At 36.7% G+C, this 25,541-nt stretch overlaps 1 protein-coding gene across 1 annotated transcript in view; it reads right to left on the bottom strand.

Moving 5' to 3' along the window:
• TBCK (TBC1 domain containing kinase) overlaps window positions 1-25,541 on the bottom strand; it is a 94,657-nt gene that overhangs the window by 33,760 nt on the left and 35,356 nt on the right. The window contains exons 16-22 of the mRNA XM_039551640.1: window positions 24,686-24,748; window positions 24,022-24,148; window positions 23,416-23,466; window positions 22,632-22,715; window positions 20,360-20,445; window positions 12,320-12,356; window positions 10,764-10,925 (exon numbers count right to left, since the gene is read on the bottom strand). Of these exons, the coding sequence (XP_039407574.1) occupies window positions 10,764-10,925; window positions 12,320-12,356; window positions 20,360-20,445; window positions 22,632-22,715; window positions 23,416-23,466; window positions 24,022-24,148; window positions 24,686-24,748 (610 nt within the window). The remainder of the gene's footprint in view (window positions 1-10,763; window positions 10,926-12,319; window positions 12,357-20,359; window positions 20,446-22,631; window positions 22,716-23,415; window positions 23,467-24,021; window positions 24,149-24,685; window positions 24,749-25,541) is intronic.

Raw genomic sequence — 25,541 nt, 5'->3', positions numbered from 1 at the left:
GTCTTCATCATTTGTTTGCAATTTCGGTTTAAGAAAAATCACTTCCCGTCAGTAACTAAAATGCAATGCAATCTTGTGCAGCTTGCTGGATAAGATCTTCTCTCCTCTTTTTGGCTAATAAGTAAGGCTCTGCTGCACTACTTCAATCCCAATTCCTTCCCATGCCCTTTCAAATATATGAAAAATGAGTCAGTCTCTGGTGAAATGTCCATCTTTTATTATCTCTCCAAGACTGTGCATTCACACAGCATTAATCCTGCCTCTACTCTTCCTGCTCCCAAGTCACTGCACTACAAGCCAGAAAACATTAGAGCTTCCACATTATTAGAAACATACCACTGATATGTCAGAAGCACATCAAGCCAGAGCCTGGATTCTTGGACAGGACTATGAACAAACAGACTACCTCAGCAGAATGCCAGAGCACTTGACACGAGCAAACAACTTAAAAAACATTCTTCTGAAAGCAGGCTCTGCATACATCTCCAGGTGTGAGCAAGAAGTGAACAGTAATATTTAGAAAGGATGAAGAGGGCATGCTCACTCATGGAGATGTACATGTAACATCTCTGTGCTCTCCAAGATCCCAGAACTGGGGTATTTTGTAGTTTAGAAATGATGTGCCTTCTGTTTTTAGTAAGACAAATTATTTCACTGGAAAATCTGTAATGAAAACATGCTGATGTAACATGGTGTCATTAAATGTGAAGCGTGAAAAAATTTAAGGCTGACTTAAAACATAATAAAAATACTATAAAAATAAGTTATAATTTCAAAACTCAGTACATCTTCAAATTGTTTTTGAAAAATTGCAGAGTGCAATTTCAAAAAGTCAAAGCTGGAACCCAAGTATCTTAGGAACCAAAGTCACAAGTTTAATTTTCAAACATTATGTTTAGGAGTTCTGGTTCAAATGAGATCAAGTATTTCACAGTCAAGCAGCAATCAAGACTTACAGGAAACAATTCTGTGGCACCAGCTAATTGCTCAGCATCAAAAGGCTTCACTGACATATCTAAATAGGCAGATAATACAGCAATTGAAAAAGGTAGGGGTAGGGAAGTGAAAGTAAAGTTATCTAACAGTAACATCTTTGTTTTGCCATGGCCCCATCCTAACATTAAGCCTACTGAAATGTTTTGCTCCTTTTCTGAACCAAACTTACTGTTTATTCTAAGATGTTTTTCATTTTGCTTTGTTCATGCTAAACTATAACTTCTTACCAAGCTGCTGTCTCCCTGTATCCACAGCCTCAACTGAAAAGGATGGCTCAGCCTGACATAGCTGCTTTTTAAGCTATGTACATTTAAGGTTTATTATTATAGATACAGGAGACAAGTAGATTGCACTTGAAACGGATGTTGAAAAAAGCATCAGTTTAAATGCAATACACCTGTGACAAAAGCACATAGAATTTTTTATTTCTACAGCAAAACTGGATGTGCATACGCTGTTCACAGCAAGTGAAGGCAAATGATGGAGAAAAATGTAAGACGAATGGTTCTTTCCTAATACAAATCTACACAGACCAAGTCTTTGTGTGCAGTTAATCAATTCCAGAGCCTTTTCCTTCGGTAACAGGATACCAGTTAAGAAACTCAGCCAAAATAAACTGCTTCTGCATTTTGGGAATAGCCCAGAATTATGAGCTTGGTTTGACATCTCCATCATAAATACTTTATTACAACCCTGCCAGGCAACATCAGCTTTCACCACACAGCCACATAAATAGGCCAGAAATCTCTGTGCTATTCAGCTCTGGAGCTGAATAGGTCAGTCAGTTCAAACTCCTGATTCCTGCTCTTAGAAGAAATAGAGGTGAAAGGCCATAAACTCTTTCTTGCTGATGACATACAAAAAGATACACTGAGTGTGCATATTTAACAGGACAAATCTAGGAAGAGAAGTGACATTTCTATCCAACATCTCTGTATCTATTACTGTAAGAAGGTTATTATAAATGAAAAGGTCAATGCAGAACTATTCTTTTTACATTATTTATTTCATACATTGCAGGATAGTTGCGTGACTTCATTTTTTTGTGGACAGCAGTAGAGAGAAGAAGCAGCAAACACTATGAATTATTCCCTAGACATTAGACTGCATAAAGGGCAAACATGAATTCTTTTCTTACTTGTGATTGCAAAAATTCCTCTGACTCAGCAGTTCAGTGAAAACGTTTACTAAAGAATGCCTTCCGGTATGGAAACGTGACAGTGTCCTGCACTGATTGAGATGAGCAGAATGCCAAGTGACTGTACAAAGAGTAAAGCTTTACTGTAAGCCAATCACCAAATGCCACATGCTGTCTTACTGAGAAAGAATACAGAAATAGGTTACACAAAGACTGTAGCTAAGCTCCAACAAGAAAGAGCGTTCTAAACATTTTTATGAGGTGTGCCAGTGCTGCTGAACAGCAGACACTTCTACAAACTAACAAACTGTTAAAGACATCTGGACCCTAACACAGGGTAGGATACTGACCAATGACAGATGCACAGGAATTCACAACATATAATAGAAATAGTCAGATGGAGGCTACCGTGCCCAACTTGAGAAATACAGAAGGGGAAATAAAGCAGCACAGCAGAAAAATGAACATTACTTCATAGGTAGACGATAACCAGAAGATGAATAAAAGGACAGGTTCACAAAATTGCAGGGATCAGCTCAGAGGAGAAACCTGTGAGAAAGCCATGGCGATGAGGAACCTGTGGTGCCACCAACACAACGTCCAACAACAGTCAATTTTTGAAAGAATAACTCTTTTTTGGCTTTTCTATGTTCTTTTTGTTGTAGTATTTGCTAAATATTTGTTAAATTAGTTTTAGAATCTGAAATACTAGCGAAACTCACCTTCTTTATCCTAAATCTGTGCTTCACAGAAATAATATGCAAATACTGAAACTCAGCATGCAAAACTAGAGATCATGCTGTTATAGGTTTCCATCTGGGTGGTAACTATGAGCTACTGCAGTTATTTCCCAGGAGTAACGGGTATAAACCTGTAAAAAATTCTACAGTCAGAAACTCTGACCAGGCTAGATGCTTATAAAACTGATGACTCTCCTAAGAGCCATAAGTAGAAGACCTTTGTATTGGCATAGCTCTCCTGTTAGCCTTCAGGATGTTCGTAAGGAAATAACATGAAGTAACTCAGATTTTCTGCTTTTAAAGTAAGACAAAAGTTCAGGTAATCTTGAAAAGGAGTACCTATTGCCATGAGAAAAGGATGAAGGCCTCTAATTTGACCTGTTTGTTCCCATACCAATGATGGAAAAACTCTGGGTAAATATAAATACAAATAGAGAATTTAGATCTGCCTAATGAGTATCCTGAACCATGTAACACTCTCAAACTGCTAGAGCAAGCAACATTTTACTCAGAATTGAAAAGTTATTTCCCACAAATACAGCAACTGTAAACAGGAAGGATAATCATCTTGTTTATACTTAAAACTGCTTTCATTTATTAAAAAAAAGTGCTCTAGCCATTTGGCACTACAGTAGATAACTTACTGAGATCCAAAACTTCCAGTGTTTACTACTAGTCAAGTCTGTGTTAGTGTTTCACATAGCAAAACTAATAGCTTTAAGTAACTAACATCAGTCCAACCTTGTCAGTATACATTTTCTAAGTTATTCAAAGCTTGCTGCATAATTAACCTACTCATAAGACACGGGAAAAAGTTCCCTTATTCTGTGAAAGAGCTAAGTTAACACACCTCATTTGAATTTACACATGAAAATATTAAATTATACTCAAGACATAAAAGTTTGTCATTTCAGGGTTGCATTCCCAGCAGACAAATTTGTGGTTTTTCAGCTTACACAATTGCTTACATGATTTGTCTCCTTAGAATGGTGCTATGCTTTTTTTTTTTTTTTTAGTATGAAGACTGAAGAACCAGCAAGAGACTGTCTAGCTCCTTGCCTTGCTCTAAAGCCAAATGCAATGTGACCAGGCTATCCTCCCTATCCCCTACAGATGCTTGCCTAGACTTCTCAAATTTGTGAAGTGACAGAGGTGTCACCTGACACACCCGTGCTGGTTACTCAGACTATTTCTCATCATTTTCAGAATGCAGGCAACATTGTTCACATACAATGTGAGCTCTTCGCAGTTGGGATACCCGTTCTCCCTGAACAAGTTTTGCCCTTCAATACTAACATTGCAGTCCTGAAATTTATTCCAAGCTTGCAATATCAATAAAGTCTTACCTTTAGGTACAAACCCTGCTCTAGTTCTCCATGTTTAGTTTTGGTTTTTCTGTTGATTTCTACTAAACTCCAGTATACTCTTAGTATATTAAAAATGAAGAAATTTGGACAGACAGAACCAAATGGCCCAGGCCTATTTATAAAGGCAAGAGTTTAAGTGAAATATTATGTGAAAGTAAATCAAAGGGAATTGACAGCTATCCCAAAGTATAAGAGCACGGAGAGTTCACTTAACCTCACTTCATAGCCCTTATTTTGACAGAAAGACTTTTCTAGCTCTCAGTGTTCACTGCCATTCCAATTCTGTATTTAAGCAGTTATGTGTATCTCTATTACAATGCTAGATATACACTCCCCAAATATATCTACAATCATATAGAAATGTGCTGCTAATGTACATTTCAATCAAGAATTTTTAATACTGCATTATTTGTGCAGCTCGTTTAAAAATTCTCAATTAGCAGTTAGAGAACTAAAGATTATTGAGCAGAACATTTATACCTGTAAGGCAAACAAACATATTCAGCATAACAAAATTATAAACAGATATCCTATGAGGCACCTTGCTCTGTCAGCAACGTTTTCCACAATTAAAGGAAAGGAAAAAGGAAAAAGGAAAAAGGAAAAAAGTCTAGTACACGCTATTGCTTTCTAAGCATTAGTCTAATCCTGAAGCAGTTGCTATGCTTGTAGTTTTAATGGGGAAAAAAAAAGGAAATACTTTCCCAAGACACCTTTGTAATGAGGAAAAAAAAATTCGCCACATCTAGGAACAAAGCTCAGATAAGAGCAGCCTCACTTTTGTCAGTTCATGCCTAGAAATCCTAGAAATGCTTGTCTGCTTGACAGTCTACCCTCTTGTACTTTCATTTTATTCCAGTGTAAAGGTGTACAAAATCCTACATGACTAACAGATGGATTATTCTATTTTCTGAAGAGCCGTTTCACTATTGAGAGCACTATCAGGGGTCTCTCAAGGAACAGGAGGCATTACCTGTGTGTCAGACTATTTTAAAGACATGGACTAGGAAAGTTCTACCAATGAACTCACTTTTTACCCTTCTTATGAAGCATCATTCCTTGCAGCAGACAGCCCTTTGATAAAGGATATATATTTGATTTTCTTCTGCCAGTGACAACTACAGACTACAACAAAGGATTTCAGTATTTCTTTCCTTAGTGTGTTGCCCACTCCAGCATTTCTCTTCAGTCTCAAGAGGGTAGAATCTATAATCTAGAACTGTTTTGTTTGTGTCACAATGAGTGGAAAAGGTGAATAATTAAAGAATTCACAGCCTCAGGTAAAAAAACATCAATCTTACAGTCTGACACTACCAGACAGCCTTGTTGAGCAGGTGTGCCCTAACAAATCTCTCTGCTTCTGTCCCAAAGCCAATAATCTTGAGGAATTGCATCATGAAATACACTTGCATCTCCAAAAAGCCATCTAACATAGAAAAGATGAGCAACATGCTCAGAAAAAGATGCTTCCATAAATATCAGCCCGACCTACATATTTCAAGAAAAGAAAACTAGGAAAAGTGACTTCCTTTTAAATTCTGATGTCTTTTGATATTTCCAATCAATGTTTTTGTCATAGTTACAACACCATTATCATGTGTATCACGTGAACGAGACCAAAGTGCTGTTTTTCTTCAGCTATACTGTAACTTAAAAAAGTAGTCAGCTTCACGACAAAATACTTTCCAGTGCTATCTTCCATGAACAACAAAAGAGCGATACGTCAAAATTTCATAGCTGAAGTTAAAAAAGTTTCCTTTTAGAAGAGCTGTTATGGCTTCTGTTCCTCAGAGCCCTGATCTAAGCAATGAGACATTTTCAAAAGTGTATGAAAAAAGTCAAACCCTAATCAAAACGATGTATTAACTTTTTTTATCCCTGTTGCTCACTGGAATATGACAGACCACTGTATCTCTTGTCAGTCCCTTCAAAGGTGGTGTTTTAATCCCCGAGGTTACATTTTCCTTGGAGGAGTGCTGAAACAAATGGGAACAGCCACCAAACACCCACAAACTCAATGTGGACTTGGTGGCCAACTGCCATTTTTCCTCTTACAAGATCTATATTAACTAAATGCTGAACCACCAGAAATTCCAGTACAATAAAAGTGTATGGATCACAGACGTGGGCAGACAAAGGATCCTCAGGAAGCAAAACAGCAGAAAGTAAAATGGTAGCTACCTAGGGTCAGAAGAACATCTGAAGTAGAGTTTTCTGATGTGTGTCTAATTTTGCTGCTGTCATCAGAAATGTATCATTCAAAATTGCTCCATACAATCTTAGTAGAGAATTTCTACTATTTTTTAACCTTTAGTCCATCTATAAGCTGGCTGCAATCCTTCTAAGCATTCATATGGCTTCCACCATCATGAGATTCAGCATTTTGGCACATCACTAGAATGGCAATGGAAATAATAATTTCTTCCAAATTAGAGAAACTCTGTTCCCTAGAGAATTATTTATGTCTGTGGTTTGACGATAGCCAGATCTTGCATCTTAAGGCCACATGCCTGTGTCTCACAAAGCATAATCCTCTGTTTTCCACTTCAACCATTTTAGTGTAGTTCCTCATTGCACTGAATGCAAGCTACTGGATTGCTTTGCTACAGTCAGTCTTTACAAACTTCCTATCTGAGGCCAAGGTTCTTCCTTTGGAAGCAGTGATTAGACTGGAGTCAGCAAAAAGACACCTTCCTAGGGTGCACAGCATTAAAAGAATGAACCCTCCTCTTGCTCCAAAATTACAGAAAATGAGCTTATTGAAGTAACCTAAAAGGTTTGAGTATGTTTTATCTCATGTCTAGGCTTGATATTTCCCTATTCTCTAACAACATCTGTCCCCACCTTTTCATCAGTTCCCTATCCCTTTAGAAGGCCGTAACTCATCTCAGTATGGCAGCGCTGATACTGGCAGTGATCACTGGAGGAAGATCTGTTTGCCAGGCCCTATACTGCACCCATTCCAGGTGGGAGTGGATTGGTCTAAGGATTCTTCAACTGTTTGCAAAGAGCTGTATGTGTCTGGATGCTTCCTAACAAAAGCTGCTGTTGACTTTGTACTACTTGTGCAGCGGGTAATGAACTTGGTAATCAAGTCAAACTACAATAAGCACAATTTTTGAGTTGAATAATGGACATTACCACACAAACTTATGGCAAGATTCTAAAGACTAAGCTATAAGGAAAAGTGCATGTTTTAAAATAAACTCATACAGTTGGTCCTCAGTGCATGAAAAGCCTTCTGGGTTGTAAATCTGCTGATACATGAGATTAAGGGATATCCAGACTGGCTTAGTACAAATCAGCACTGGTGTGAAAGCAGAGTCCTGTCTCTGTTGTTGGTACCTCAGGAATCTCATCATAGTAGTGTCACCCTTACCATTCTCATTTTCCTGACACATTCTGCTACGTCAGACTTGCAGAAATACTGTCTTTGTTCTCTCTTTGCATCACCTGAATAAGACAAAATTTACTAAGTCTCAAAACTACAGGTAAAACAATTAGCAACAACTCCAGGGCTGGTTTTGTTTGTCTGTCTCAAATGGTACTTCCTAAATATTGTCTGTTATTTATATTGCTTGAATAAAGTTTGTATTTAACAGAGCTCTTAGACCCAAGGAGAAATATGAAAGAAAAAAATGAAAGAGAATTTAAGTAAAAAAACTCCAGCACTTGGGGGTAGTATTTCCTAAACAACCTAATTCTATTTAAGGTTTAGCAGTTGCTTATATGCCCCCTTCATACAGCTCCATGAGGAATGAACTAGGACATTTGTTGCTACAAGGGGACATTTGTTGCAAAAGGATTTTCCAGTGCTCTTAATTAAGCAATTGTTTTTTCAAAATCTTCAAATACATTTCCTGATATGATAGGACACTGTTTAAACTATATAAAAATAAATTAAAATTTCCAACAGAGCTCCCAAAAATAGCAAGTAATGCCCAATTGTATTGGCTTTATAGATAAAATATGGCCAATTGTATTTGGAAAGGGTTTTCAGAATCAAGTAATCAATAAGGACACAATGCCCCTTCATTTTCCTCACATCACTATTATTTTAAAACAGTAATTTAAACTGTGTTATATACAATGAACTAGAAATTACGCAGTGGGGTTTTTATTTTTTAAAAACAAGAAATCTTAAAAGTGTTCCACAAAGTTGCAAGATGGCAGTAAAATACCTTATCAGTCTGGAAAGGAAGTTGTTTTCACTGGCAGCCTGAAATAAGCCATTCCACTGCACACAAAGCTTAAAAATTGCAGGAGTTACAGACTGTTGAGCAACAATTGATTTTAGTTTAAAATTATTGCACACGTTTTGAACAACAATCTCTTCCTGGGAGTGACCTAGTTTCAGTTGAAGGTCATTTGTAAATTACTTTCAGAGAATTCTCAGCCTTGGCACACCATTTATCATACCCAAAATAACAGAAGTCTTGTTTGGAAGACACAGGTGACAAAATGCATAATGAGTCAATACTTTTTAATCAGAAATAAGACTCAGGTCAGAAAGAAAAGGGACAAGGCTATGAGAATTATATGTTGAAAAAGTTACTGATTAAGCTAGATCAACAACATTTAACTTTTAAGTCACACTAGGATTGTCTTCCATCTTTATTTTTTTCCCCCTTAGTAGTTTTACTAGCAGTATTTTATGGTATGCTTTAGATTAATCTCAAAATATTCAATTTCGCCACTGTTGACATCCTAATTATCACAGACATCACCAATTTAAGAAAAAAAAAATATTTTCAGAAATTCGTATTTCCTACCAGAGTATCAGCAAAGTTGTCATCAACTACAACCAGCAGAATGCATGTACATTATACCACTATGGATTTTAGTGATTTAATTTTATTATATGAACAGATATGTATTAAGAGAACTAATGTGTTCTTATACATGACCTCAGCATAAAGTACTTCCAGTGTCAGTATATCAGCTGAATTAAGATAAATTGGAATCTATAATTTAGCACCCTTCGAGAAAAAAAAAATACAGAGAAATGACCTTAGGCAAGAAAATAAGTTGAATATTAATGAATCTGTACTTAACTAGGACATACAGCTAACCCATGGGGGAGGAGAGGATGAGGAGAGAGTCAATCTTTTAGTTTAGCACTCACATTTCAGCCATCTGTAGATATCCTGTTAAATTTACCATGAGCATGTGAAATGACTAAGCATACAGATTGAAAATTAAAATTCTACACCATAAGGAATGGCCTAATTCAATTTCTTATAAACTGAAAAATACAGTAGCAAATACATACTACATACTAAGCTAATAAGTAGGAGACAAATTTTGAAATCCAGACCCATATGGAAAGGTGTACAGCAAGAGACAATTTGTGACAACAGTATTTAAAGAAATCACAGAGCTTCATTTATGATAATTCACTGACTTATGCAACTGTGAACTCAGCCTCATCTGCTTGCTGCCGTATCCTAGACTACTGCTAACCTCTGTAAACTCTGCAGTTGTGGAGACTGCAACACTTAACAAGACCTTTTAAATTCTCCTCCAAACTTCATTCTCTCCTTCAGTTCTTCTGAATATGAATTACTTTAAATGAATTTGAATTACTGAATTACACACATGGTGTTCAAATAGAGCTCACTAAATCCATAATTACCCCAGGAATTACCCCAAAGTTAGAGTTATCTAAAGAAAAGCTACACATTTAAAACACTGCCACCTCTTAACCTAAGACCTGTATTACATAAGTAGGATCCTGAGTTGGAGGGAGGGAATTAATACAAGAACATAAGATTGTTCTGAGTCCAGCAGCCTTCCTACTTGTGTTACTACAACTAAAACACATCTTTCAGGTGACATGGCTTACTCAGTTCACATGCATTCTACTGTCTTATTAGATACCTGCTCAGAAGGAAGACACAAACTGCATGGTTAACTGCAATTTTTTTTGTAAGGTACTCATTTGCATGGATAGGTTAATCACCTCCCACTGAGCAAATACATAGAACTGCACAATGATCATGCAGACTCTGATACAATTTTGAAAGTTCTTCTAAAAGCTTTACATTTCAAATGGAAACATTTAGCATAGGAATTCCAATGGCTTCCTATACTGGTTTCCCTAGTCCTTTTACATTAATTACTTCCACAGTAGAAGTCTAATTATGTTTGAAAGGAAAACAGGCTAATACCAGCATCAAAGTGGAAAAGGACTATTCAGAACAGTACCCAATTTGTTTAAAAAAATAATGCGTATCAACTGGATGGTGTCTGTATGTGCCATGACTATAAACATTTGCTTCTGAATTATATTAAATTGTTCTAAATTTCACAACAAAATACTCCCATCTTCACTTGGAAATAACAACCCTACTGCATTCTTGCTGACGACAGCAAAAAGACTTCAACAAACTACAGTAAATTGTAGTTAAGATCTACACACTCTGGCAGTGAGTTTGCCTAAAGCTACCATGATTTCTAAACATATTTAGAAACACACTGGAGAAGACAGATTAAAAAGGAAGAAACAGCTTTTTTCTGTACCTGGCAAGTCTGAAAAAAGGAGAATGCACTCATTGAATCCATTAGCCAGAAGACGATCCCTCAGCTGTTGAAGTATGGCAACTCCAATACAGAACGGGAAGGAGGAATTTCCAAGCAGTAATGTATCCCACAAGTGAAAAATTTTGTGCAAAGGAAAGACATCTGCATAATGAATAAGCACAATAAATAAAACTATAACCATATACACACATTTACAGTGTTAATGAGTTGCTTATGTACTTCCTTCCTCTCCCATCTTGAATTATTTCTTTTTTATTTGGGAGCAAAGAGGACTCAGCCTGTTTAGGATCATATTTGTCTTCATAGGCAGTTTGATTATTCTGGAAATCACAGTCTTCTTTTATTAATGAATACTTGGAAGCACATGGGTTTTCACATTTCAAAGAATGCCAAAATTTAGGCAATTTATTTTTCTTTTGGTACAGTACAATTATGTATTAAGGCATGCATATCAGTTTTTCACAATAAGATGATATTAGTGAGTTAATCAGTAAGACCAGCTACTTACAATTAGACAAAAAAATGAACAGAATAAAGAAAAAATTGACAGAATAAAAGAAAGACAAGGAAAAAGGCCTATTAAAAATAGCAAGATTTTATATATAAAGCTGAAGGTGGCTCTCTTAAAATAAGCTATCTTCTAACTAAATAGTTCTAAGATTTTTTCACACTTGACTGCTTAAGGAAACCATCTCCTTGGTTTTCTAAATGTGGTGATTCTCATGAAAGGTATAGAAAAATGGACAACTGCAAGAACTACTGCTTCACAGTCAAGATCTTTAGAAACTGCAATTAACAGTTGCACAGTAGGTTCTTTGATATTTCATCAGAGAAATAATCTATGAGCTCTTTTCATTCTGCCACTTTTTAAAAAATTTAAATTTAACGTCTGCCAATGTTGATATGACATGAAAAAAATCACAGATTTTTAGGAAAGTTTTTAAATTGCTTTCTAGACTGGATTTATTAACTTTGTCCTCTTTAATTAAAGCTCACCAAATTATAAAGCTCTCTTTGTTCCTAATACACATGCACAAATATAGAAAACTAGTGCTATCAGAAAAACTGTGTGTCTACATGCAATAAAAATATGATTATCTTCAAAAACAAAGTCATTCTCTTTCTTATATTATTTGAGTGAGGGCAGGGGATGGTGGTGAGGTTTGGCTTTGCTTTTTAACTATTATTATGTCTTTTTCCAGTAGATAACAGCTTCCTTTGAACACATCCTAAATACTGTATATGTAAAATAATCCAGATAATAGATAACAACAAACCAACTATATAATAATATAACAATAACAACAACTCAAAAAAGTAGTAGAAATGCTAATTACTACCAAATCAGGGCAGAAAGTAAGTGACAGGCACTGTTGAGTTTTTCACTCACACCACCTCCTTGCAAATTACAAGCATCCTACTAAATGACCTATCATACTAAGATACTTAGAAGGGCTTTAGATGAAAAAGTGAGAAGAATTAATATTAAGAAATATAAGAACACTAATCAAAAGAAAAAAGAAAAGCATACTCACGTGTAAACATTGTAAGAAACCAAGGAATTGCATAAAGCTGCAAAAGGTGGTGATGGGGGGAAGAAGACAAAAAACAAGTTTTGAGAACTAAAGTTGTCTATGACAATTGTCAACTACATTAAAACTTGCCTATTTTGCATGAATTTAATTAGAAAGGAAAATAACTGCCATGGCAGATCTACTATCACATAGCTCATAGCCCCTCAGAAGCTATTTTCATCCCCAAATTTTTCAAATTACTAGTTTGTGACACTGCACAGAAAAAAAAAGAAAAAAAAATCAATCACCACCCTTACTAGGCTGGTTTGCAAAATAGAACCTCCAAAGTCTTAAAGAACACAAAAACCTGCTCTACTAAATTGCTACAATTCTCACTAAACTTAGAAAAATTAGCCAAGGATGCCTGAAAAAGCATAAACCAACTGGATCCAATATATCTTTTTGACTATGGAAGAAAATAGTTTTATAGAAATAATTAAAAGTTCAAATCAGGATTTCCAAGAGAAAAAATAACCACCTCTGCCTTTTTCTGTGATGCCAGTATGTATTAAAATGCATACTTGTCAGTGAAGAAATTAAGGACCGTTTCAGTCTCAATAAATGCTCACTAACATCCTAAGCATTTATGTAGTTCTACTGTGACCATTTTAGGGCAGGTGTCATCCAAAGGTGTCCTGCTTCTGCACTTACACCACTGAGACTTGGGCTGCTGCAACAGCTACAGAAAACCTTTAACATCTGCAAACTTTCACACTCGTGACATCATACAGAGAAAGAAGAGCTAAGCATTTGTGACACCTTAAGAATTTCTAATTTTTCAATGAAGTATTTAGCAAGACAAAGGCAACAGAATCTGTTTTCTTGAAACATCAAACTGCACAGAAAGTTTCCATAAATGCAAGAGTGAGACGATCATTGTTAAATTTTACTCAGCTGCATAGCTCATGTGCTATGAAGATTTACAGTTGAACATAAAGCTTAATATGTTACTTTTTAACTCATAAAAAGTGCAAATGAATCCTCCTATTGAGCTTTTCCTGGAAGTAAACAAATGAGGAGCAGAAAACATAATTGATATTATGTTAATAATTACTTCTTATTCCATAAACTCGGAAATGGGTTATGGTTCCAACTAAATGATGTACGCATTTGCTGAAAACCTTCTTAAGCACAGCTCTCTCTAAATTTTATTCCTATGCCTCCATCTGAGCATCTGAGATCTGAACCATACTGTCCATAAACTACAGAAGGCTCAATGACTTTTTCACCACTTTTAATATTCAGCAGGCTTTTATGAAGCTTGGCCTCCAGCCCACCAGTTCATTTTAAGTGTTCAAAATCCAAACCAAATCAATTTAATCTTGTAATACTTTCATACTACTTCCTTGAGTATATCTATGTTTTGTTTTAAATAGATAGCATTCTAGGGAACAATAACACATCCTGTTACCTGAAATACCTCCTACAGTGGTTGTGATAAGCCAATACCTGTTTATCTCCTTGTTTACATGCAATATCTTGCTTCCCATGCAGTAGGAACACAAGCCTAGTGTCCTGAGGCTCCTCTTTGCTTGGAGGTACATATTATGTAAACCACATTATTTCCTTGGTATTTAAAAGCAATTATTTCCTCCATTTCATATATTTGATTAAAATGTTTTACCAAAGCAGATCCTCATTTTCTCCTAATTTCACAAACACCTCTATCGTACATGCATTTACACAGAAATATACAAGAAAATATATGAAATGTGAAGCTTTGAAGTTTATTAAAAGGTAATCACACGGAAAATCACTGCTTTGCTCTAAACCATCCTCACCAGAAGTACCAGCAGTGACATGAAAAGTAGGTCAAACAATTTAAGTAGAAGGTGTCAGGTGAGCTTTTATTGACGTTTTATTGGTTTAATACAAGGAGGTGCTGGTAAGCCTGAAGAGGCTGTGGATGCTATCAGTAAGCAAGGAAAGGAAACGCACAACACGGGTGGCATTACTCCACGACGGCAGTGAAAGGGAAGGAGCAGCCGCACTGAGTCCAGGGCAGAGTTCGGGATGCGCTTGGCAGCGGGACTGCTCACAGCGTTAGTGAATGCTGCCCTCCAGCGGCCGCCGTCCGGAACAGCACCGCGCCGCGCCTCCGCAAAAACAAGCTCCAGCAAAAGAGGGCTTCAACCCTTCAGTGCTGAGCCCTCAAACGGAAGGGACTTGTGGTTTTACTGGACACTTAATTCCGCACCTGGGAAGTGTACCTAACGTGCAACCAAAGTAGCATCAGAACTTCTGGAACAGCCTGAGAAGAAGTCAGATTTAAAAAAGAGCCTGTAAAACTAACACATCATTTTTTAGAGAGACCTTGAGAGGAGCAGTGCCATAATTATAATTTTGCTTTGCTAGTAAAATACAAGCTCTTTTGTGCTTTAAAGTAAGGACCTCGACATTCCTTATATATGAAGCACACAGCAGTCCCCTTAACACCAGTTCACATTCAAACAATCTTAATAATAGATTCACAGGGTTTTTCTAGTTACAATTTAAATCTGTTGACCTCAGACTAGGCTTCATTCCCCATCTTTCCATTATACCTAGCTAAATTCCTTTTCAACAGCTAAATTCCTCTTCAATTTCAGTCTGCTATGACAAATCCTGCTCAGTACCTGAGCTTGGAGATGCAGTTTTTTGTTTTTCAGCAGGATGAAGACGTTTAATTGCCTATTGCTAAGTGGCCATGTTCTGAGAGGAATGCATCTTCCATTAGACATTCAAAGCTCTTAGAGATACTGGTTCAAACCTTGCTGAAAGTCTTTTCCATGAGGATTCCTTTACTGCCTGCTAAAACTGTCTGGACTGTTTCATTATTTGAGTGTTCCTTCAGAATATGAGAGTTTTACATACTTGGATATATAGAAGATTGAGATTTCAGTTGTAAAGAAAATAGTTCTAAAGAAATTTATGCTCAGGTGATGTTGAATCTAGAGAGATTTCAGAGGGAAGAACAAGGTGAAAATGAGTGTTAACGTTTGTTGGTAGTGATGTTAGGAAGTATTAAAAGGTACACACAAGCTTCTTGCTCTGTGAAAAGTCTGTTAAGAATAAAGTAACTCTTCTGTATGACCCAGGTGCACCTTATGAACATCAAAAGGGAGCTATGGACCTGTTTGCAGGATAATGTAAATATATTATTTAAAATTGAAGGTTTGAGTTTTCAGAACATCAAAAATGTCAATATTTTTTACAACTTATTTGTTACGTGTGTATAGGACATGTTTACCAAAAGGTTCCAGGAAAATTCAAAAATCTTTATGGAAGTTCACCTTCCACATCTCAGAGTTACAGAGCTGAGATTAAGGTTAAATACCTACAGTTTTAAAGATTACAACCACAACAGAATTACCACAACAATTATTCTTCCCAACTCTTATAGGAGAATCCTCACCTGATGATCTCTTATTCAACACATTTTGAAACTGGTAAACTGTCATGTCTTCATCACTATTAGAATAATTTATAGATGATACAAATGATTTATAGATGGATAATGAGAAACCCCTATGAAATATTAGATATTTCACACTATTTTCAGTGTTCGAGACTTTCAGTGGTGCAGCCTTTCCCTCTCATAGTGAAGTCACACAGAAATAAAGGAACTACCACAATCAATGGCAACAGGGGCAAGTATTCTAACTCCAACAGTGAGTAGCTCATTTGCTTCAGGAGAACCTGCTAAGAACCCTGAAATTGACAGTTGTAAGGCAGTGTCTACCCTACTAACTTGCTTTCTACATACTTTAGGCAGGCACTAGCTTAAATGACAACAGAAAGGATTAAGAAAAGGTATCACATATTTCTTTTCTTATTGGACTGTGCAGTAACAATCCCAGATATTGACAATCTCTTAAGTAATCCAATCTTTCTTTCCCAGCATACTAAAAACCATTTGCCATAGCTACACAGAAGGCTGGTCAAACAGAACCAAAGAATGATTCTCAGCTAAAAGGAATCCTTTTCACCTTTGCCCTCTCCGCCTCCCCCAGCTGTCTCAACTCCATCCCCACACACCCCCAACCTTCCTCCCTCCTCTGTCATGGTCATCCTCACCAAGTAGAGTGAACCTCAGGCCTCCAGCTCAGTGCTGCCACAAACACCCACCTTCCCCAAAGACACTCCCACCACCGAGCACCAAAACTTCACGGCCCTGCTTTCTTTCTTAGAAGTACTTTAAAAGACAAATTCCTTCTACTTTTTAGGTAATTTTTTTGTACATATTGTTGGGAAGTCCATCATTGTTAAGCAATACCAGATTGACCAAAGGGAGACTTTGAAACATGTATCTCTTGTTACCTATCTCTGACTCGACTTGTGGTGTGACCAGGCCCAAACCATTCTCTCAAGAAGAATAAAACCTTTTAATAAAATTAAAAGAAAAAAAATCACAGTCTTATTCTGAACAGTTCAGTGATGCTTTTTCTGCTTATACTTTAGCTGTACCACATATTGCAGTTTACATGAGGGGCCAAAACCAAAGAGGTTTTTCTTTTTTTTCTGTGTCTATTAAATTCCTGTTCCTTTTTTTTTTGTGTTTGATGTATGCATGAAACAATGCTGTCCAACAATAAGTGGAATTCTATTTTGCTGAGTTGTTCTAACAGCTGTCCCACCTGCTGCTTTTCGCTTTAATTTTCAGTTGTGAATAAAAACTATGTTTTTGCTTTCTACAGCTTCTTGAGGAAGGGAGGTGGAGAGGGAAATGCTGAGCTCTTCTCCCTGGGATCCAGTGACTGCGTATGTTGGGATAGTTCAAAGCTGCACCACGGGAGATTTAGACTGGACATTAGGAAGCCTTTCTCTACTGAGACGGTGGTCAAACACTGGAAGAAGCCCCAAGGCTGTCAGTGTTTAGGAGTCTTTTGGAGAATGCCCTTAACAGCACATTTTAAGTTAGACCTGAGGTGGTCAGGCAGTTGGACTACACGAGTGTTGTAGCTTCCTTCCAAAGGAAATTGTCTCTTCTGCCAACTCCGGATCTTTCACCTTCCTGTTCCATGTTTGAAATACATACACACTTGGCTTCAATCCTATATGGTGCCTAGACAATCATATATTTAAAGGCTATAGAAAGGTGCAAAAGATAAGGCAAACTGAATCACATTTTTACTACTAGATTCTACCCAGCTGTATGTACCTACACAAACAAAATTTGAAGAATGATCACTTTCTTCACAAGATAAAAATATCAGCAAGAAACTCCTCCTCCAGATTCATCATCAGGTAATTGTGTAACAGGACAAACAGAGATGAAGTACTTCAAGGGCAGGATTTTGAAGATGAAGCCCTATTACTGACACCTTGGGCCTGTCACCAAAACTAAGCTAAGGTATCTACCTGTGCCAGCAGCTTCAGCACAATGATACTAAGGAACTGCAATCAGCTTGCCTTCTATGTTAGTGGATAGATGACAACTGTGTCTACCTTCCACATTTCGCAGCTGCAAGTGCTTTAGAAAAATTTATTGCTACAGCTACACTTTTAGCAACATTGTACACTTTCCTGTTTTTCTTCACTTTAAAATAGTCTTTTGTTTTGGGTCAGAATTATCCAGTAAAATAAGGAATGTGTTATAAAGCATTATAAAGGGTGGAGAAGACGATAAAATTTGGGAGAGTGAGCAAAGAAGAACTGTAAGATTCACTGTATATATCATCTCTCTATTTATATGTAAATCACATAGCCACAGCAATGTACTTAATCCAGGCATCACATCAGCTAATAATATTCACAAGGACTCAAGCTTCAGCAGTGTTCAATATTCTGAGAGCTACGTGACCTGAAGCAAATGAGAAGGGTGCCAGGAACACAATCTTCCCTGCAGCAGAGCCCACGTTTCAATGATGAAAGATTAATCAGGGTTTACTTTGATAGGATTAGTACTCAAGCACGAAACTCTGGTTCAGATCTCATTACCACAGTGCATATCCTTCACCTTGATGGATCCTGTACTGCCTTGTTACAGTTACAAAAAATCACCTCTCTGACTAATCTAAACAACAGAACAACTTTTACTTATTAAAAAAAAAAACCCCAAACCCTGACAGATAATTCAGAAAGGACAACCTCTCTTCATAGGTTAGTGTTAACTTCAGAACTTCAATGCAAGAGTTTTAAAAAAATATACCTCTTTTGCAATTGTTTACTGTATCACCTGATCATCTCTAGACCGCAATATTTAGAGACAAGGCTCATGTATGACTATGTGCTGTCCAATGACTAGCACAACAGAAACTAAAATATAGCAAAACGTGATTTTAAACTATTCCATCTCACTTGTACCTTGGAAGTCTTCAGTGGAGAGTTATAACTTTATAAGCAGACACTAGGAGCTGCTGAAATATCAGATAAGACCCAAGATGGGTTGCTACAGAGCTCTTGCACAGATCACTAGCCCAAACAAGGACCTGTAAGGTGGTCAGGGAAATTATATCTCTAACTCTTTAGTGGGAACTAGCATCCTGGACAAAACACACAGAAGAACTGCAGCCTTTAAAAAAATAAATATTAAAAGCATTTATATAGTGATGCTGCAAAATTGATTCTCCCTCAGGAACTTAAAAGTTGCTGTTAACCCTTGCACTTGATCTACCCAAATATTTAGGCTTTCTACAGATGAATATTTTTCCTTCTCCTCACTTTACTTTCATCTTCCTCCCATCCATCCTCTTCAGAGGGGTGTTATCTGAAATATATGTGGCTTTCTCAAACTCCTCTCTTTATAAGGCAATACACCGGCTTTCTCTTCTGCTCATTTTAACACCACTGTATCTCCTGAATTTTTTTCAGTCAAACAACATTATTACATTAAAAAACTCTCAACAAATGAAAGTATATACTTGCTTTTCCATTACAAAATTTGTAACCAGTGATAATGAGTATGTGCCAGTCCCAAACTCCCATAAATTCTTTCAGGAACTGTCTAAAACAAATGCTTTTCAGAGGCTTGGCCTTGCTGCTTCAACTTGAAATATTTCCCAGTAAGCATAAGGCTTTTCTGATAAACTAAACTTTATATTGCTTATAGAAGCAATGTTTATAAATTTCTTACTTATGAAATTTGTATTTCTATATCAACATCTCCTGAGTCCAGTTGTCTTCTTCCATTCTGACCTCTCAGTCATCATCTGCTCTTACAACCAACTTGCAATTACCAAATTACTAAGTGCCAAAGATAGAATGATATAGACCATATCAATTAACGCTATCTCTATGGCCATGCCTAAATCTACTTTTCAGAAACATCAATATTTGTAGGCAGACAAACATTTTTATTTTGGCTTTCTTGACTATACACACCTCTCTAAAAAAAGGAGTAAAGCTTTACTACTTACAATGATAGCTCGAAATGAGGCTCTAAAGAAGGCCTTCTTTTGCTTTTTCACAAAGTCCACCCTCTCTACAATGCTTTGGCCATGTTTTCAGTTTTCATTTTACTCCATCTTAGAGATTTTTTTTCCAATGGAAGCATAAAACTTGTGTCTATGTTATGCACTTGTCCCATGATTGTGACACACTGCAGCAAATGACTGCTAAGCATTTTCCAAGGTCTGACATATCTACAAAACTGAAGATCACTTGAACGTACTTTTTCTATTCCTTGCAAAATAATGTGTCATTTGTGTTAAACAACAGCATTTAACTAGCTGCAGTAGTTTTGCTGTTAGCACTTCATGGGTAGTAATTTTTGTATATTAACCCACATTTCAAACATAAATGTATATATACCTTTTAAGATGAATCTAAGTCATAATAACTGGTTAGTAGTATTTTTATTGTATTTACCATCCCAGCAGAACAGGAAGGACTAAAGCATGTAAAATCAGAATCAAAACTTTACCATTTTATCAGCATATTCAATAAAGTCTATTAATATGGAAGTTTCACTTTGGTCAAAGTGCTACTGAAGCAGTTTGGAAAGGCATCTCACCCCAGTTTCCCTCATTTTCCATTTTTTAATTCCTTTGGATAATACTTATAAGGACCCTTAACACTTACATCTGGAATAAAGCCAATTTCATTGAGGTGGTTACTTAGCTCTGGATCATGGAATGCAATCATCTGGGAAAACACCGTCAGGTACTCTGAAACAACAAATCCAAGACTGTTGTCAAAAACACAAGCCACCACATGCCGCTAGCTCACAACAGAGCTGTAAGAAAGGACAGCCACTAATTTTAAACCTACAATAAAACAGCAAGTGAGTACCACCACTCTACTCCTTATTACCATTACATTCAATACAGAGGAAGAAACATTTAGTTTTTCTTCTTTAGTTCTTCTCAATTTGGATTTTTAAGAATGTTTTACTTGGCTCACACTTAGGTAGTGATGCATGCTTGACATGCAGAGTTAAAAACTGTCTTGTAACCAGCAAGGAGAAACACCCACTATAAAATTTATTACATCTTCAGCCTGGCCTATTAGGTTGATGGGTACAATTTCATTAAGTTGTCGAAATAACTTGCTTTTAATAGGAAGAGAAGCAGACAGCAGAACACAGGACAGTAACAGGTTTCTCTCTCTGTTCTGCTCCTCTCCATTTTGTCCACACTGTCACATACTCTGTGAGAAGAAAGATGAAGAGGCAATAGCATTGCAGTTTTGTAACAGATGGCAGTTCCTTTTCCTCCATGTTCCCAAGAACAGAATAATTAGGGCAGGGACAGCTAGTCCTGGGGAGCAACAGAGAAGGCAAACTCTGTTTCCGGAACATGCTGCCATCTCAATGCTCCACACAGCTTCTATCTACACAGAAAACACAAAGCAGCTGAAATTGCAGTGGGTAGTTAAATTACACATTCTTAACCCTTTCCTCTACCTTAAAAAGGCAGGGAAATTACACAGAATTTTCCTTTACACCTTTATTTATACATTGTTTTTTGATGTACAACCCTAGAAAGGATTAATTAGAATACTGAAACAATCCTAAAGGGTCCACTCTCCCTGAGTCCTTCATGATGTCAGATGCAGACCAGGAACTCAGGAATGCCTACACTACCTTGGCTCACAGAATCCTACTGACCTGTATTTCTAACTTTGGCTGATACATATTTTTGCAAAGCTCCTTAGGAATAACATCAGGAAACCCTGGAGAGCAAAAGTATTATTTTATGGAAAGTATAACCTCTTGAGAAAATCTTTACCAAGCTATTAATTTTGAAGTTTGAATTACCTGTCTCCAGAGGAACGTATTTATTCTCTTCCTCTTTAGACCTTTACTGCAAGAGATCTTTCTTTACAGACAAAAGGATGCAAACATGTTCTAGAATAATTTTTCCTATTATTTTATTCAGTTTATAACACTTCTTACCCATTGTCTTTGATACATAAACTCTCCTAACCCCTGCATTCTCTCCTTACGTTAGCTCTCTCCCAATTATCTAACATGTAAATGCTTTTACATCTAATTAGTTTTCTTGATTAGTTCTTAATTACATTCTTGAAGACAAAAAAATGACACTGTTTAAAGTCGATGAGTTTCACAAGAAATATACAAAAGAATTTCTTTAAAAGAAATACAAAGACAGCAAGCCATGCTGATACTCAGTATTCAATAAACATTCATAACTTTTGATTTTTAAAAACTGTCTGGATGACAAATTATCTTCCCAATACAGACTGTGCCAAGCTGACTTTCTAGGTCGAGACAATTCCTATTTCATGTTTTCATGAAATTTAAAATTAATTTTCAATAAGAACAGACATTCCTAGCCATTGTTTTCATTTCTCTAAGTTACCTACATACTTGCTGAAGGCTGAATTACGGAACATTATTCCTCAGGATTCTCCAACTCCTGTCCTGTATTGAATAACACCATCTTCTGCTCAATAAGAAATTCCCCTTGAATCCCTATTTTCATGAATACCATAACTTTCATTTTCTGAGGAACCTCTAGTTTATACTGTTCCTCTTCATTTTCCCTTGCTGTCCCAACAGCTCCTCTAACAGGATGACTTCGATCCCTTGAAGGCTAAGTCTTAACAGTGTAACACTAGAAAGACTATTCACTGCTTTCACAACTTTGCAGGATGGACTGACTCTTACCTTGGATTTTACATAGAACATTTTTGTATGTGTGTGTGTGTGCACGCACATCTGGATTTTTTCTCCTACCTGAATCTTTAACCACTTATTTTGTTCCAAATTTTCTTGCACAGTTACATGATTTTAACTGTGTCCCAATTTTGCAACCCCTTAAAAAAGTGTATTTATGTATCCAGAAATAATTCTACTTTCCTTAGAACTACACCAAATAACGTGACTTACCTTGAATAACATGAGAATTATCCTTCAGAAAGAAGTTATACAAATACTTCGGAATAAAAGCAGACATGCAGGCATATGCCAGAGCTGAAAGAATTAGAAAAACAGATGCAGGGACAGAGGCACAATTTAATGACACCTAAAAAAGTTCATTATTAACCAGATAATAAGCATAAATACTTAAATTAATCTATACACAAAAATGATTGCATGTACAGTAGGTATAACAGGAGTCATTGACCTAAGAAACTAGTTTTCCCCCAAAAAGACCTTATATAAAGAAAGCCAAGTACAAGACAATAAAAGCTTGGACTACACTGTTTTGAACAAATCACATTCTAAGAAGATAAAGGTCATATATGTAAAGCTGATCTGATAAACTTTCAGGCATTTAAAACTACCATCAGCTTTTCTGAATAAAGCTGGTCTGACAGTTTAACATTTAGGTTTCCAAATAATATATTCACCTTAAGCAATGCTGAACTATAATTCAAGTACAACAGCAGCATTTCTTGCTATTTTCTACTCAAGGTTATTTGTGCTTTTTATTATATATCATTATTGTACTTGGCAATAAACAGTATTTGAACACCTGCTTGAAGAGCAGTACACCACATGCAGTTTTCAAAACCCAACCATTTCTTTTGACCAGTGGCAACAGGAACTTTAGAATTCCTTTGTAGATACACAAACTTTCCATCTCTAAGCAGATGCACACATCTGTCTGCATGTAGATACAGACCAGAGACTGTGCTTCTCCTCACTCACTGCAGAAAAAGGTACTCACCTTCATTGTTAAAATTCAAGTAGAGAAACGGTGCACAAAGAGAGTCAAGACCTAAAGAGCGAAGAGCCATGAAGAAACAGCACAAAGAGCTCATTTATTTTAATGCACAAGTCATTCATTTATAACGAAAATCTGCACACTAGTTACTGGTTCTGCATTGTCAGGGCTTCACAAGTAATGGTGAGAACAACTGTGAAATCAATGCATGAAAACAGCAAGGATTTCAAATTGTTCAGCTATAATGCCAAATTGATTATTTTGCCAAGGCATCCAAGAAATGCCAATTACCATCCCAAGAAGTCAGTAACTTTTGCAGTATTATCTTGGAGCTTAATAGCAAGCAACAGACTTTTGTTTTTGAAATAAAGTGACTGAAAGTTATGAAGACTGAATATAAAACAAATAGTAGGGCAATTTTTTATTACAAATTAAATATAAATTATTAGGATTTAAATTTGCAATAACCCACAGATTCATTCTTTAAAGGAAACAGAGGAAAGCACTCAAAAAAAGGCTTATTGTGGGGGTGAAAAGCAGGAGGTACTTTCAAGTCAGTCAAAGCTTTCCATTCAATTATCTGCCCTTGCCAACTATGGTCAAACTCACCTTGCCAGTACACCAAATTAGGATGGGAAACAACCCAGGCCTTCAATACACGTCTAAACTTTGCATGACCCTCTGGTGATGACAGCAATTCATCATACTGATGGCAACGAGGAATATCAACTTCAATCTGCACCACAGCCAAGCATATAAAGAGAAATGGGGATGAGTGGGGTAGTACTACAGCAATTTTGCAACACTAGAGGTGAAGTCAGCCAAAATATGTAGGTCAGATCACCATCATACACAATCTGCTTCCTCCATCACTCTCAAAACCAAAACTGACATGGGACCTAACAGACCTGTCAAACTTTAAAAAATAGAGATTTTTTTTTTCCTTTTCTTCATTACCTGGTAAAAGGTCCAACAGGCACAACAAGCATTCTCTAAACCCAGGATTTTTAACAATAAATCATTAATATTGTTCACTACTCTGCTGCTGCTACAGAAACAGTGATTATAAAGTAAAAAAGGATTTCAGCTTCCCCATGTTGAAAGTTGAGTTAAAGTACTTGTGCCAATCTGTTTTGCAAGATTCTTGCTACAGCATAAGGCTAGAGGGCAAGAAGAACCATACTGTTATTATCCACCATATGTGCTGTAATAGGCAAGTGATGGGGGGGAAAGATCTTCAAGTGACAATATTTGGTAACACCATAAGTCTTACTTGTCTGTCTGTAGGAATCGGTGTGTCTTTATCAATGGCATCATATTTTGCTTCTATGGCACCCTAAATGTGGAAGAAGAATATTTGAATTTAGAAAGCCCTTACCAACACAAGTGCATATGACAATGTACATGCTGATATGCAGAAGTTGACTGGTTTTGTTAAGAACTTTAGTTAGCAGAACAACAGAAAATTCTGACAGCTAATTTTAACAAAAACATCTTTATTCCGTTACTAACTCAGGACATACAGACCTTTCTATAGATCTCCTCAGCATGATTTTCAGTTGTTCATGCAGAAAGCTATGTACTTTGTAGTTTCCCATTTTCAAGTTAAGAGATGCTCTCAGTTTAAATCCAGTGCTTACCTCAGCCAATGGCAAGTGGCTTTCAGCATCATCTCTGTAAAGGCACTCAATCCAGCTGCATGTTAATTGATATTGCCAATACAGATGACTTAAGTAGCCTGTCCTTGCATAAATCCCAGGGCAGGCATACTAACAAGTTCATTTTAATGTTATGGGACAGGAAAACACCCATACTGTACAGATGACAAGTTGCTGAAACATGAGAATTGACTCATTTCCTCAGACTCAGGCTACAGTCCTGACCAGCATTTTTTTCTTTACCTTTACAGCTTTCTTTGCTGATTATATTATATAGCACTCAGAAGATCACATCCTAAGCTAAATCTCCTGAATAACCTGGGATGTGTTATCTCTAAGAATCTCTTTGCTCTGCTCCTGCAGGATTGCAAGCAAGGTAAATCCAAAGGCTAGGTAGTCCAGCAACTCTGTGAGGAGCCCTCATTTCTGGCACATTCCACTGCCCAAACGGACTGTATTTGATTTATTTAT

The sequence above is a fragment of the Corvus cornix genome, chromosome 4 (genome assembly GCF_000738735.6).
Source record: "Corvus cornix cornix isolate S_Up_H32 chromosome 4, ASM73873v5, whole genome shotgun sequence".
Lineage (NCBI taxonomy): Eukaryota > Metazoa > Chordata > Aves > Passeriformes > Corvidae > Corvus > Corvus cornix.
The sequence above is the reverse complement of the archived record's forward strand: the minus strand, read 5'-3'. Positions and strand labels throughout refer to the sequence as shown.